The sequence below is a fragment of the Hyperoodon ampullatus genome, assembly GCF_949752795.1.
Source record: "Hyperoodon ampullatus genome assembly, chromosome: 7".
Classification (NCBI taxonomy): Eukaryota; Metazoa; Chordata; class Mammalia; order Artiodactyla; family Ziphiidae; genus Hyperoodon; species Hyperoodon ampullatus.
The window spans coordinates 89,081,846-89,094,762 of record NC_136920.1 but is presented as its reverse complement, the minus strand read 5'-3'; the positions used below and the strand labels follow the sequence as shown (position 1 = coordinate 89,094,762).

Genomic DNA, 12,917 nt, shown 5'->3' with positions numbered 1-12,917 from the left:
GTGGGGGGAGCCTGTAGAGGAGGGGCCGCCAGGAAAGGGCCGGGGGCCCGGGGCGGCCAGCACGGAGCACACCCCGATGCCCTGCAGCCGGGCCCGCATTTGTGCTTGATCGGGGCTGCCAGGAGGGTGGTGGAGGTGGCTGCTTCCGGGGTCCTCTGCAAAGTCTCTGCAGAGCCAGGCCGAGCCCCCGCCCTCCCCGGCCCTCCCGCCCTCGGCCCAGGATCCTCAGACGTGAGTCTGCATCCGCCGCTGCAGGGGCCGGCTGGGGTCGGAGTTCTGGGAAGAGGACTGGGAGTGGTGGGAGGAGGAGGCCGAGGCCTTGCTCGCCTTATCGAACTGCACGTAGCCGTCCTGCTTGCCGCTGCTGCTGACGCTGCTGTCACACTGCGTGTCCAGGAAGGAGCTGCTGTCGCTGAGCGAGCCCCGCTGGAACTCCCGCTCACAGAGCTCGATGGATGAGCTGCCCGTGCCCAGCACGAACCTCTGCCCGTAGTCGTAGAGGCGGCCCTGGCCGCTCAGCGTGCTGTAGATATTGGTGAAGGACATGCCCGTGGGCACCCGCTGCTTGCCCGCGGGGCGCAGGTCCGGCTGGCAGCCGGACAGAGAGATGGCGGGGGTCGAGTGGTGCTCCTTGAAGGTGTTGACGCTGTAGTAGCCATTGGTGGGGTCCTGGGGGGCCGGGGGGAGAGCGGCGTCACAGCACCGGACGGGAGCCAGTCCCGCGGTCCACGGGGAGGGCCAGGGACAGACAGGAGGAAGGGGACGGCGGGAGAGGTGTTGGGGGTGGCGGTCGGGAGGGCCAGCCTGGGCAGGATGCTGGCAGGTGTTCAAGTGGGGTCTTGACCGGTACGTTTTGTTATTTCAGGGCAGCTCAAGGCCATGTGAAAACCAGGCTTTCATTGTTTTTTGTTTTAGTCCGGAACTTGGAAACATTATCAAAACGGTATTGGTGATGAGGCTGTGGGACGGGAGAACTGTGAGAGCTCAGCCTTAACTCTCTCACCTCCTTGGTGCTGGGGCGAGAGAGCAGGTGCCTTTGTGGGGGACTGTCCCTGGATCTGGGGCCTGGGTCATCAGAGCTGAAGACCAGATGCCAGGCGTGTCGTAACCCGGGGCTCTTCTTACCTTCAGGTTCTGAAACTCCTTCTCCTCTTCTTTGAGCACCTCCAGCTGCTTCAGGACTGAGTCTTGCTGGAATTCACCCCGGTCCATCTACAACCCAGAAATCGCTGCTCAGTGGGTAGGAGGTGGGCTAATAATCGTCCACTTCCCCCAAGGAAAAGCGGGAGAAATGCACTCAAAAGATGCTTGCCCTCTGTGCCTCCCCTCCCCCCCACCTCTCACTGCCTGGCCCCCTGGAGGCAGGTGACAAGAGTCTGGAGGAGATTCCAGATCTCACTGTTGTTCTTGGACCCCTAGCCCCACCCCTCCTGAGAGCCAGAGACAGAGAGGTGGGTGGGTGCAGGGCAGGTCTCTAAGACCCACCGTCTTCCTTCCCGCGGGCTACGGTAATCTCCTCCAGAGATCTCGCTTTGATTCGGTTCAGTTCAGTGAGCGTTTATTGACTTCAGGCCAGGCAGTGTGCTCAGGGCCAGGCAAACAGAGGTCAGGAGACATTACAGAACAGCTGTGCTCATCTGGGAGCTGGGCCTGTAGATAAAGAACTGCAGAACCTCTGGGCAGGGGTCGGGGCCCCGCAGCTCCTCAGCACGGCCTTGAGAAGGAATCAGTGAATAACTACCTCTGAGGTGCTGGCCACTAGGGCCTCACCTGCCATTCACAGCAAGGACTTAGATAATTTGAAGTTATCTTCCTGAACAGAGGCCAGAGAGCCTGGGGACAAGGATCACTCCCTGTTTCTCTTTGGTTCTCCAGCACACCTGCTACAGTGCCTTACATACTCTGGTCATTGACCAAAATCCTTTTGGAGTGGAATCATATTTAATTGTGTTTTATTCATTCTTTGATTTGCCGGTGCCCGGCGTGGTGCCTGCCATACAGTAGGACTGTCACAAATGTTATGTTTATGTCAGATGAATGAATGAAGTGGCATGGCGCTAAATTACTGGAAATTAAAAAAATAATTAGACTTAAGGTGAAAAGTAAAGCACACTTGGCACACAGTGGGGTTATTCATGAATGTGAACAGCCACAGTGGTTCTTGTCCTGTGACACAGAATGTTCTTCCCGTGTATCCCTTCTGCACATGACATGATCTGGGCCAGGTTCCCACCCACTCTCAGAACTGGGATGTGTCTTCTCCCTTGTGACTCACTTTCCTGATCTCTTTTTGGAGCCCCACAGAATCAGCCAGCGTGCTTCCATCCTGTCACTTCCCCACTAATGCTGCTTTTTTCATTTTCCAGTAACTGCTGTGGCTCTATCTGGATTGAGTTCTTCTCTTCCACCAGATTCAGCTTCTCAGCCCGCCTCTCCTCAGTGTTGGGGCTGTATCGGTGCCGGGGGTGAAGGGAGTGGCGGAACGAAGGTCTCCCCAAGGGGAGCCCTCAGCGGGTTCTTCTTATCTCCCACTCTTAACTGACGACTGAGTGACCCCCCCTCTTCCATGAGGGTCTGGACTGGAGAATGGTGTAGAAACAGTCAGAGGCGGTCAGAATATCCCAGTGGGAGGGAATGCAAGGTCCCCAGGGGATGAAGGACAGGCGTGGGTACTTCCACACTAGACTCAATAAATCTCATCAACAGAGACGTCCATTCCTGCCCAGGTCTGGACTGTGGTCCCCTCCCTTGTAAGACTGACCGTTCATCTGTGTCAGACATTATGTTAGGTCTGGGCGAAGTAGACATTTGTCCCTTTGCCTTTGAGGAACGCTGGGATACTTGGGGAGGCTGACGTGTAATTAGAGAAATGCACTGTGAAAAAGGAACATGCAAAGTGTCTGGGGAGAGCACCAGGAAGTGCACAGCTCTGCCAGCCACGGTGGGGCAAGCCTGGAAAATTGTGGAGGAGGTGACATTTGAGCTGACTCTCAAAGGAGAATGTGAAATTCAACAGACAAAATCAACAGGCCGAGGGAACAGCAGTGCAAAGCCTCCGAGGTATAAAAGACTCAAGGGCTGGGAACTGCAAGCTCTCTGGGGTGTTGGAGGGCTGGATGCATTTGGCAGGAAGATGGGGCTGGACAGGCCAGAAGCCGCTTCCTGCTGAAGGGTCTTGATGACCCGCCTGGTGCTGGACTATCCAGTAGATCTGGAGCCACCGAGGGTCTTTAAGTAGGACGGTAAGAGGATCAGATTTGCATCTTAGAAGGACCCTTTATGGGACTCTGGAGGGTGGAGAGTAAAGTGGTGAAAGATTAGAATGTGGGACCACTTGGGAGGATGGTGGCATGGACCAGGGGAGCCGTAGTGAGGCCTGCACTGAGGAGTTACAGTGGAGAAGAGGCAGGGGCACAGCTCTGAAAAGATTCTGAAGTGGAATTGTCGGGACCTGAAAATCAACTGGATAGAAAAAGAGCAGCAGAGAAAACGTCAGTTCAATTCACTAAACGTTGGTGAGCATCTGCCAGGGACCATGGAAGGCTCTGGGGACACAGGGATGAGTAAGGCAGGTTGCTCACCATCTAGTGGAGACAGATAAGGAAACAGGTGATTTCACAGCCAAGCAAATAGCTACCGTTCCTCGAGCCCTCACTGTGTTCCACTGGCTCCAGCCTCTTCAGGGTTTCATCCACTGAGCCCTCACCCCGACCCCATGTACCATGACCTTCATCCCATTTCCTAGGAGAGGAGACTGAAGCACAGAGAGGCCCATGCTCTTGACCCACCTGCTTGCTGCTGCTACTCCAACATATTATAACCGTGACCCGGTAGGCACCAGAATTTTCTAGCAGAGTTTTCCAGGATTTTGTTTGGACAGTTGGATGGGTGACGGTCCATCGATGGGGCTCAGGAGGAGAAGTGGCCTTGGGGTTGCTGGAGAAGTTATGAGTTTAAAGCGATCCAGTTCCCAAAGAGGAACCTCTGCTTGTTGCAGACTTCCGGGGAGATGGGGGAAGCAGGGCACGTACTGAATGTGGATAATATCTATGTGTGGAGGATTATATGTTACATCACAACATCTTATGGCCATTATGCACATCTTCTCTCCCTACTGGACAATGGGTCCCTTGAAAGCTGGGACTGCATCTTAGATGCCTTTGAGTCTCAGACAACCCCAAGCACAATATAGTAGACACACAATAAATCTTTGTTGGCTGAGAATACGAGCACACTTCATTTTATTGCTCTTCACAAATATTCCATTTTTTAAAATAAATCCAAGGCTTGTGGCAACCCTGCAGAGGGCAAGTCTTTTGGCACCATTTTTCCAAAAGCATCTGCTGCTCACTTGGTGTCTCTGTGTCACATTTTGGTAATTCTCGAGAATTTAAGACTTTGTCATTATTATCATCTTTGTTACGGGGATCTGTGATCAGTGATCTCTTTTTTTTTTTCTTTTTGGCCACGCCGCACGGCATGTGGGATCCCATGCCCCCACATGCCCCCCCAGTGGAAGCGCGGAGTCTTAACCACTGGACCGCCAGGGAAGTCCCTGTGATCAGTGATCTTTGATGTTACTATTCACTGAAGACTCAGATGATGGTTACCATTTTTTAGCAATAACGTATTTTTTAATTAAGATATGTACCTTTTTAAAGACATAATGCTATTGCACACTTAATAGACTACAGTATATAGTATAAACATAACTTCTGCATGTACTGGGAAACCAAAAGTTCCATGTGACTAGCTTCATTGTGATCTGGAACCCAACCCACAATGTCTCCTAGGTCTGCCTATAGGTACCTGGCCTGTTACGGGGGGAGAAGCACACCTTGGCTGATGCTTTGCTTCTCAGGAGCATCTAGAGCATCAGGAAGCCTCTGGTTCTGGGAGCTTCAGGGCACAGAGGTCGGGGTGGGGCGGGGGTAAGATGACATTCTCACCATCAGCTGCTTGATGGTGGGGTGTTCCTCAGCCTCCCGGCCAGAGGCAGGTTCCTTGTGGACAATCTCCACCCGGATGTCATTCTTGGCTGACACGACACCTTTGAGATCTGGACATAAAATAGGAAAGTGTAGACGACAGAATCAGTTGTCATCTCAGGTGTTAGGGCCTGAGATGTCAAGCTCTCCCCTCCCCTCCAGTTTACCCTCCAGCCCCTGAACTCAGCAGTTTCAGGGCCCACCTGGTAATAGAACCTGTCTGGACGTGCCATGGGCTGTTGGGACCTCAGAGTACTTTCTCTGCTGGCTCCTGGTTGCACCACCCTCAGCCTTTGCCTGCCGCTCCCGTGGCATGGGTGGTCATCCCCAACCATTCGGCCACCTGGTCATCCTACTAAATTCTCACCTCCTTCTAGAAGTCTTCCCTGACCTACTCTATCAGGCTCTGATCTCTCTGTTCAGAGAATCACACATCTGTTAGAAAGGACCTTGAGATCCCATGGTCAACCTCCCACCCAAAGCAGAAACGTCCCTGCACTAGTGGTCCAGCTTCCGTAATGGAGAACTTACGGCTTCTAGCGGAAGAAGCCAATTTATACCTAGAGAGCTCTGTTAGAAAACTCCTGCTGAAATATGCTCCCCTATGATGTCCACTGAGCGGGTGGTGAGGGAGGGCCTGAGACCGCATCCCTGGGGGCCCTCAAGAGAGCAAGGCTGCTCAGCTTGGAGGGGAGGACACAGGTAACTTCCTTCCGACAAGTGAAGGCTGCCAAGCAGAGGAGGGAGCGGGCTTACCCTGATTATTCTCTTTGTGCCTTCCGCTCATGGAATGTCAGAGCCGGGTGGGGCCCTGAAAGTCACATCAGCTGACCCCTTGCTATTACACAGGAGAGAACCGAGGCCTGGAGTGGCTGTGGCTTGCCCAGGGTCACGGGGTGCAAGAAATGGGACCACAAGACAGTCTCTATTGTTCCCACAACCTCCACCATCCCATTTACCCTTCCATGTGTCTGTCTAGCACACGTAACTTCAGAGCTACGCCCAGGACGGAGACTCCAGGCACACACGAGTCAAGAGCGCATCACTGCAGCTCTATTTACAATAGCCAGGACATGGAAGCAACCTAAGTGTCCATCAACAGATGAATGGATAAAAAAGATGTGGCAGATATATACAATGGAATATTACTCAGCCATAAAAAGAGACGAAATTGAGTTATTTGTAGTGAGGTGGATGGACCTAGAGTCTGTCATACAGAGTGAAGTAAGTCAGAAAGAGAAAAACAAATACCATCTGCTAACACATATATATGGAATCTAAAAAAAAAAAAAAAAGGTCATGAAGAACCTAGGGATAAGACGGCAATAAAGACACAGACCTACTAGAGAATGGACTTGAGGATATGGGGAGGGGTAAGGGTAAGCTGTGACAAAGAGAGAGTGGCATGGACATATATACACTACCAAATGTAAAATAGATAGCTAGTGGGAAGCGGCTGCAGAGCACAGGGAGATCAGCTCGGTGCTTTGTGACCACCTAGAGGAGTGGGATAGGGAGGGTGGGAGGGAGGGAGATACAAGAGGGAAGAGGTATGGGGACATATGTATATGTATAACTGATTCACTTTGTTATAAAGCAGAAACTAACACACCATTGTAAAGCAATTATACTCCAATAGAGATGTTAAAAAAAAAAAAAAGCGCATCAACACCAGCATGTTATGGCTAACGACTAAAAGACTTTTAGGGGTCCCCACAAAGCAATTCCCTGAACTCCCTTTTTTTTCCTGTGTGGGTAACCTGCTTTTCTGGTTCGACTAGCAGATCTTGGAGGGCAAAGATCACCTCCCCCCACCCCCCCACCCCCGGGTTTCAATACAGTTCCTGATGGGTGGAGAGTGCAGTGTATGTTCAATCCGAGGTGCTAGCTGGCGGCCCTGCTGCATGAAGTTCACTTCCGTCCAGCTCAACAGCAGTGGAGCACCCACTCTGTAGCAGATGCCGAGCAAAGCGCTGCATATGAATAGATGCACGAGACCCATCCATGCCCCAGCAGCTCACAGGTCTGGTAGGGCCCCTGCTCACTGTACTCCTGCTTTTACTTGCTCTCCGGGGCAGTCTAAGCCTAACCTTTTCCTCTGCCCCCCTCCCTGAGCTCCCGGGTCTCCCTCCCGTACTTCTCTGGGAGCGGGCACAGCAGAAGGCCACAATGGTTGCCAGAAGGACGAGGAAGGCCACGCCAGCTCCTACGGCCACCCCGATGATGACGGCCATCGGCACAGCCTCTGTGGGAGAGAAGCAAGCAGGCTGATGAGGGAGCTGGGACAGCCCGCTCTCTGCCCCCAGATCTCACCCAGTTCCTCGGGCGCAGCCCCTGCTGAGCTGGGGCCAGACCATGGCACGTGGGTGCTCCTGGGAAAGGCCACAGGGGCCTGGGCAGGCGCGGGCACAGTCCAACAGGGGTCAGCTCGGGCGGGACGCGGTGTGGCGGAGAGGGCGGGCAGACCTGGGGAAGATGGCAGCAGTGGCAGGGGCAGAGAGGCAAGCAGATACAGGGAGGGGAGGGGAGCGTCGGAGGTGAGAGGCAAGGCTGGTACTCGGAGCTCCCCGAGGTGATAAACCAGGAGAGTCGTTAAGTCCTGGCTTTCCTCTAGAAAATGACCAGGGTCACTGCCGCTGTTTGTTCCCTTCGCGAACAAACGTCAGACGTCAGACATGGACAAGCAGCTTTTAGAGAGTTTTCAGGTCTGAGGCAGCTTCCCCTCAGGACCTGGGCATCACAGGTGGTAACTGCCAGAGGCCACGTCTTAGGGGCCGGAGGGCAGAATCACAGCTCCCTCCACCTCTTTCTTTTTTTCTTTTTTTTTTTTTGGTCACGCTGCATGGCATGTACTTCCCCAACCAGGGATCGAACCTGTGCCCCTACAGTGGAAGCGCGGAGTCCTAACCACTGGACTGCCAGGGAAGTCCTTCCCCCCACCTCTTTAAGGAGAGATGCCCAGTCCTGCCCCCTCCTCTCCTGGGCCAGTCTTCTGGGCAGGAATCCCGGCACCCCACCCCGCCAGAGAGGCACCTGGAACTCTAGCTAGGCAAAGCTTCACTCCCTGTTGAGTTCCTGTAGTCTGTCTCCTGCCCTAGCCAAGTAGAGATGTCTCCTGCCCTAGCCAAGTAGGCTGGGGTGGGCGCTCTTCCAGACAGTCCTGACCCTTCTGTGTCTGCAGAGGGGGCCTGAGCATATGATGTGGGGCCTTGAGTAGTCCATGAGGGGATAGAACTAGAGAATTCAGGGGCAGGAGAGCTTAGGGCTCAGAGAGTCCAAGCCTCCCATTTATAGATGGAAACCTTGAGGTCCAGAGAAGTCAAGTGACTTGGTTAAGGACACACAGCTGCAGTAGACCCAGTGCAAATCCACGTCTCCTCTTATCCGTCCCCCTCATCCTGCCCAGCTCTGCACACTGCGCCCCATGGCATCCTACAAATCTCACATCCTCTGTACAGCCCAGAGCAACGTACTTTACCTCTCTCTTTCTTTATCTGTAAAATAGGATAATTACAGTGCCTGCCTCAGGGGGGCGTATGGGGTTTAGATGGGTGAATGCAGGCAGGTAAAGGCTGGCACAGAGCCTGGCACCCAAACCGATCCAAGCCTTTGCCCTCGTGTCTGTGTGGGAAGGAGGACCGCAACAGATGCAAGGATAGGAAAGTCCCTTTTGGAGGCTCAGCTGCTGCCCCTACCCCGCGCTCTCAGTGTGGATGACTGGGGACTCCAGGTATCTGTCCTGAGCTGGAGGTTGGCCTCTGGCCTCTCACTGTCATTTTCTTTAAAGAGCAAAAGAAAGGAAGAACCCCACAGACCGTGGCCCCTGGAGACGCTGCTGGGAGGGGGTGGGGTCCCTCTCCGGGAAGGAGCGCATGTCCGGCGGTTGGCAGTGTTGGCCGTCAGGCTGGGGCTTTCCTTCCAGCCCAGGACTGGCACACTGGTGCATTCATCACCTGCCTACTGGAGCCCGAGACCCCTGTAGGGGGGGCAGGGGAGGCGACAGGGAGGAGGTGAGTGTGACAAACACTCGGGGACTGAAAATGGGAGGCATTTGGGCTGGTCTCAACAGTCAGGGGTGAGACAATGGACTTGACCTCGCCAGCCCTGCGAGCTTGCTCTGACAGTGAGACGGCCCTGTCTCCAGGTTTGAATTCCTCTAGGAAAGGAAAGCCGCGTTGGAAGTTCGTTGCTTCTATGCTTTTGAATTTTATTGATTTGAGTTGAATTCAGTTTCTCCTAGATTCCTAGGGCATTTCCTTGGAAAACTCGGGTCTTGTCTCAGCTGAGCTCAGAGCCAAAGGATGACGGTGGAAGGGTCCTTAACCTCTCTGGGCCTCAAGGTCTGTGACACCAGAGAACCAGGGAAGCGGTATCTAAGGCAGCTTCTGCCTCTGGCGTCCGCATTTCCTTAAGTTGTTAACACCTGGGGGGTCGTGGTGGTAGCCATCTTATCTGGAGGACTGTCCTGAGTGGGTGGGTGGGGGCAGAGGGAGAGGGTCCTGGGCGGGGGACCCAGGGTGCAGGCACAGAAGAGATGGAGACAGAGGGTGACACCAGCTCAGCACCAGGAGTGGCCCTGAGGGGCGTCAGGGAGAACACAGCAGGACTTGATACTGTGTGCCCGCCTTGAGCTGGCCTGTGCCCGGCCTGCTGCTCTTTAAGGGGCCGTCCGCCCAGAGGGGAGGGGCTGAGCGGGACCCACCAGGGACTTGCTGAAGCGCCTTCTGGGCCGGTGTGGCGGGACAACTAGGGCAGGGGACCCCACATCTTCGTCATGGCCTTTGTCGACCCTGTAGGGTCTGGCTTGCCAAGTCCTGATTCTCTTTTCTGGGTTTCTCCCTGGAGGGTGGGGGGTCACTTGTCTCCTGTGGGGTCCCAAGAGAGAGCAACTCAACCCAGGGAGCCTGGTGACCCCTTTGCTGCCGAGTCCCCGGGGAGAGAGGCACTGCCCAGCGGCCTCAGCCGGGTGGTGAGATGACAGCTCCACGGGGAATGCAGGAGTGCGGGGAGGAGCCAGCCAGCAGAAAGCACGGGGTCAGCATGGATTACGCAGGCCACAGCCGGGCTGGGCGGCCCAGGTGTTCTCGGAAGTGATGGCCAAGCTGGTGGTGATGGTGAGAAGCGGAGTCAGGCGGGGTGAGCTGACCCCAGGGGGAGGAGTCAGGGCTTCAGAAGAGGGGGGGTGGGAGGAAAGATGGGGGAGGAGAAAAAGCCAGTGTCCTGGGCTGCCAGGAGCCTGCGGGGAGGCAGCAACGGCGGAGACAGGTCTCCGGGGTCTCTAGACCCATGCTGCCTGGAGGCCCTCTCCCTGCTGCTCTGACTGCACTAAAGCCTCACGATGGGGGGAGGGCAGAGAAGTTAGCGGCTGCCCTGGCCTCCCGACCCACACTTCGGGGCCCCTCCCCCACTGGCCCAGCAGTCCCTTCCCCCATCCCGGGGAGTCTCATGTGTCCTTCGTACCTGCTTCCAGCCCGGCTCCCGACTTCATTTCCGAACCTGTTTAGAAATAAAGCAAGCGTCCACAGCCAGGGCCTGGCTGGCCAGGGTGGGGTGGGATTGGGGGCGGGGGCTGCCCTCTGGAGGGGCTGGGGTGGTTGGGGGCTCCCTCCTGCATCACGTCTCCAGGATGCCGGGCTGGCCCAACTGAACCTGGAGTTCGTTCACACTGACTTAGGGACTCCAGATGGGTGGGACCAGAGAGAGAGGTCAAGGCTGGGGTGGGAGTTGGCTCTGAGGAGGGGGGGTGAGAACACTAAGGGGAGGGTAGAGGGGTGGGGCACTGGGGGAAGACATGGAGGGAAAGCAACAGTGGACCGGGAGGGTTGGGATGATGTGTGGATGATATTATGCAAATTATGTGCAAAGCATTAGCAAAGCAGCACTTTTTAGGGAAGAGGTGCTGGGAGCAATGCGTGATCCACAGGGTAGCCCTGTGGCCCCAGGGGCCCAGCTGAGACCACCTGCCTGGCCCAGAATCTCCTCCAAGGCCTGACAGCCTGTGGGTGGGCCTTCAGCTTGGAGGGGTCGGAGACTGCCAGGGCCGAGGCCCCCTGGACCGTTCCTGTCTGTCTTGGACTAACCCCCGCTGGACAAGGGGCTAGATCTGCAGCCCATCTCGGGACCTGGTGTGCCACTGGCTGGCTGCCTCACTTCTCCGGAACCCCCTCCGTGGCCCCCTGAGGCTCCCCGCCCTCCGAGCCTGAGCCCTTCCGAGCTCTGAGCCCTTCTGCCCAGCGCTGCCCTGCTGGCTGGGGTCTCCTTCAGAGCACAGCGGTCCAAGGGCCTCCTGTGTCCCCCTGGGGAGCTGCAGGCAGCCTGAGGCCAGTCCCCTGCACACCAGGGATTGGACAGCTCAAGTGCCACTCCTTAGCTTAGCAAGGGCACCCTCGGGTTTGGGGCAACTGGACTGGCTTGTTGTCTTAACGGGCTGGGCCAGGTTCACCAATACGGCCATCCTGGTGCATACCTGTGGGGACACTGCTCAGAGATCACGCCCCCAGAGGGCCCCAGGGAACTGCTGAGAGCAGGGAAGCCAGGACCTTTAGGCAACGTGGCGCCTCCTGAGGGGCCAGCACCCGGGCAGCTGTACTCCTGCTCGCTTCTGGTGCAGGCCAGTGCCCCTGGGCTCGGGGGGCCTGGCTGACCAGCAGCGGCTGCGTGGCAGGTGAGGAAGGGTCTCCTGCCCGCCCGCACAGTGTAGGCGCTCTGTCTCCCCCAGGGCCCCGGAGGACCTTGCCTGGGGCCCTGCCCTCGTGCGGAGAGGCCGCGGTCTACGGCCCTGGCGGCTCTGGCAGCCCCACCTTGCTCCTTGAGCCGGATGATCTCCGTGTCGGAGCCGAAGCTGTTCCAGGCGGTGCAGTTGTAGATGGTCTGGAAGTCGGCCCGCACGATGTTGCTGATGGTCAGCGTGGAGATGACGCCCTCCTCGGTGCTGACCGTCTCCACCGTGTAGCGGCCCGATGTCCCCGACTCCAGCACGTTCTCCTTCCAGGACCAGGCCTGCCCAGGTGCGCAGAATTAGGAGGACATCCCGCCAGAGCCGCCCCGCCAGGACCACCGTGCCTCCCCCTTGCTCCCGGGCAGACGCTGCCGGGTCCACGCTCACGCTCACCGGCACCCGGCACAGGTCGACGCACACGTCACAATATGTGTGCGCACTGCACAGCGCCCGCAACACACGTCACAACATGGGTGCATCTACCGCCCCACCCACACTGCCAACACATGTACACACAAGTACACCCACGTCACAACACACAGCACAGACACGTGTGCACACAGCACACACACATCACAACACAGCACAAACACGTGTGCACACAGCACACACACACGTCACGACACGGGTACCCCTACCGCCCCACCCACAGTGCCAACACGTGTACACACAAGTACACACACGTCACAACACACAGAACAGACACGTGTGCACACAGCAAACACACACATCACGACACGGGTACACCTACCGCCCCACCCACAGTGCCAACATGTGTACACACAAGTACGCCCACGTCACAACACACAGCACAGACACGTGTGCACACAGCACGCACACACGTCACAACACGGGTACACCTACCACCCCACACGTAGCACACACACGTACACACACACGTACACACACAGAGGTTGGGCCACCTCAGAGGGTATTTCCATCGACATGGGGCCTTACGCGGCTCTTTGCTGGAACATTTTCCCAGGCAAGCAGGGGACTCTGGGGCGGCGATGGGAGCCCCTCCGTCAGCTGGGGCCCCTGACAGATGGTGGTGAAGGCCAGCCCCAGGCTGACTGAGTCTGGTTTGGTTACTTTGTGCGTGTCTTTGTACAAACGTTACGCTCTGAGAGTTGCGTTTGTGAGAACCTTAGTGCAGCTTGGTTTCGGCGGGTGAGCGTTTACCTCTTCTCAGAGCCCTTTCCCGTTCACTG

At 56.3% G+C, this 12,917-nt stretch overlaps 1 protein-coding gene across 3 annotated transcripts in view; it reads right to left on the bottom strand.

Moving 5' to 3' along the window:
- Nucleotides 1–225: 225 nt before the first annotated feature.
- Nucleotides 226–12,917, bottom strand: part of KIRREL3 (kirre like nephrin family adhesion molecule 3) — a gene marked incomplete at both ends in the record, with an annotated part of 550,267 nt that continues 537,575 nt past the window's right edge. The window contains 6 exons of one of the 3 annotated variants that reach the window (XM_079708871.1): nt 226–669; nt 1,126–1,212; nt 4,950–5,059; nt 7,126–7,233; nt 10,449–10,484; nt 11,789–11,987. In XM_079708871.1, coding sequence (XP_079564997.1) covers nt 226–669; nt 1,126–1,212; nt 4,950–5,059; nt 7,126–7,233; nt 10,449–10,484; nt 11,789–11,987 — 984 coding nt within the window. Of the gene's footprint in view, nt 670–1,125; nt 1,213–4,949; nt 5,060–7,050; nt 7,234–10,448; nt 10,485–11,788; nt 11,988–12,917 lie in introns of all 3 variants that reach the window. The other 2 variants (XM_079708872.1, XM_079708873.1) reach the window with 2 other exon arrangements.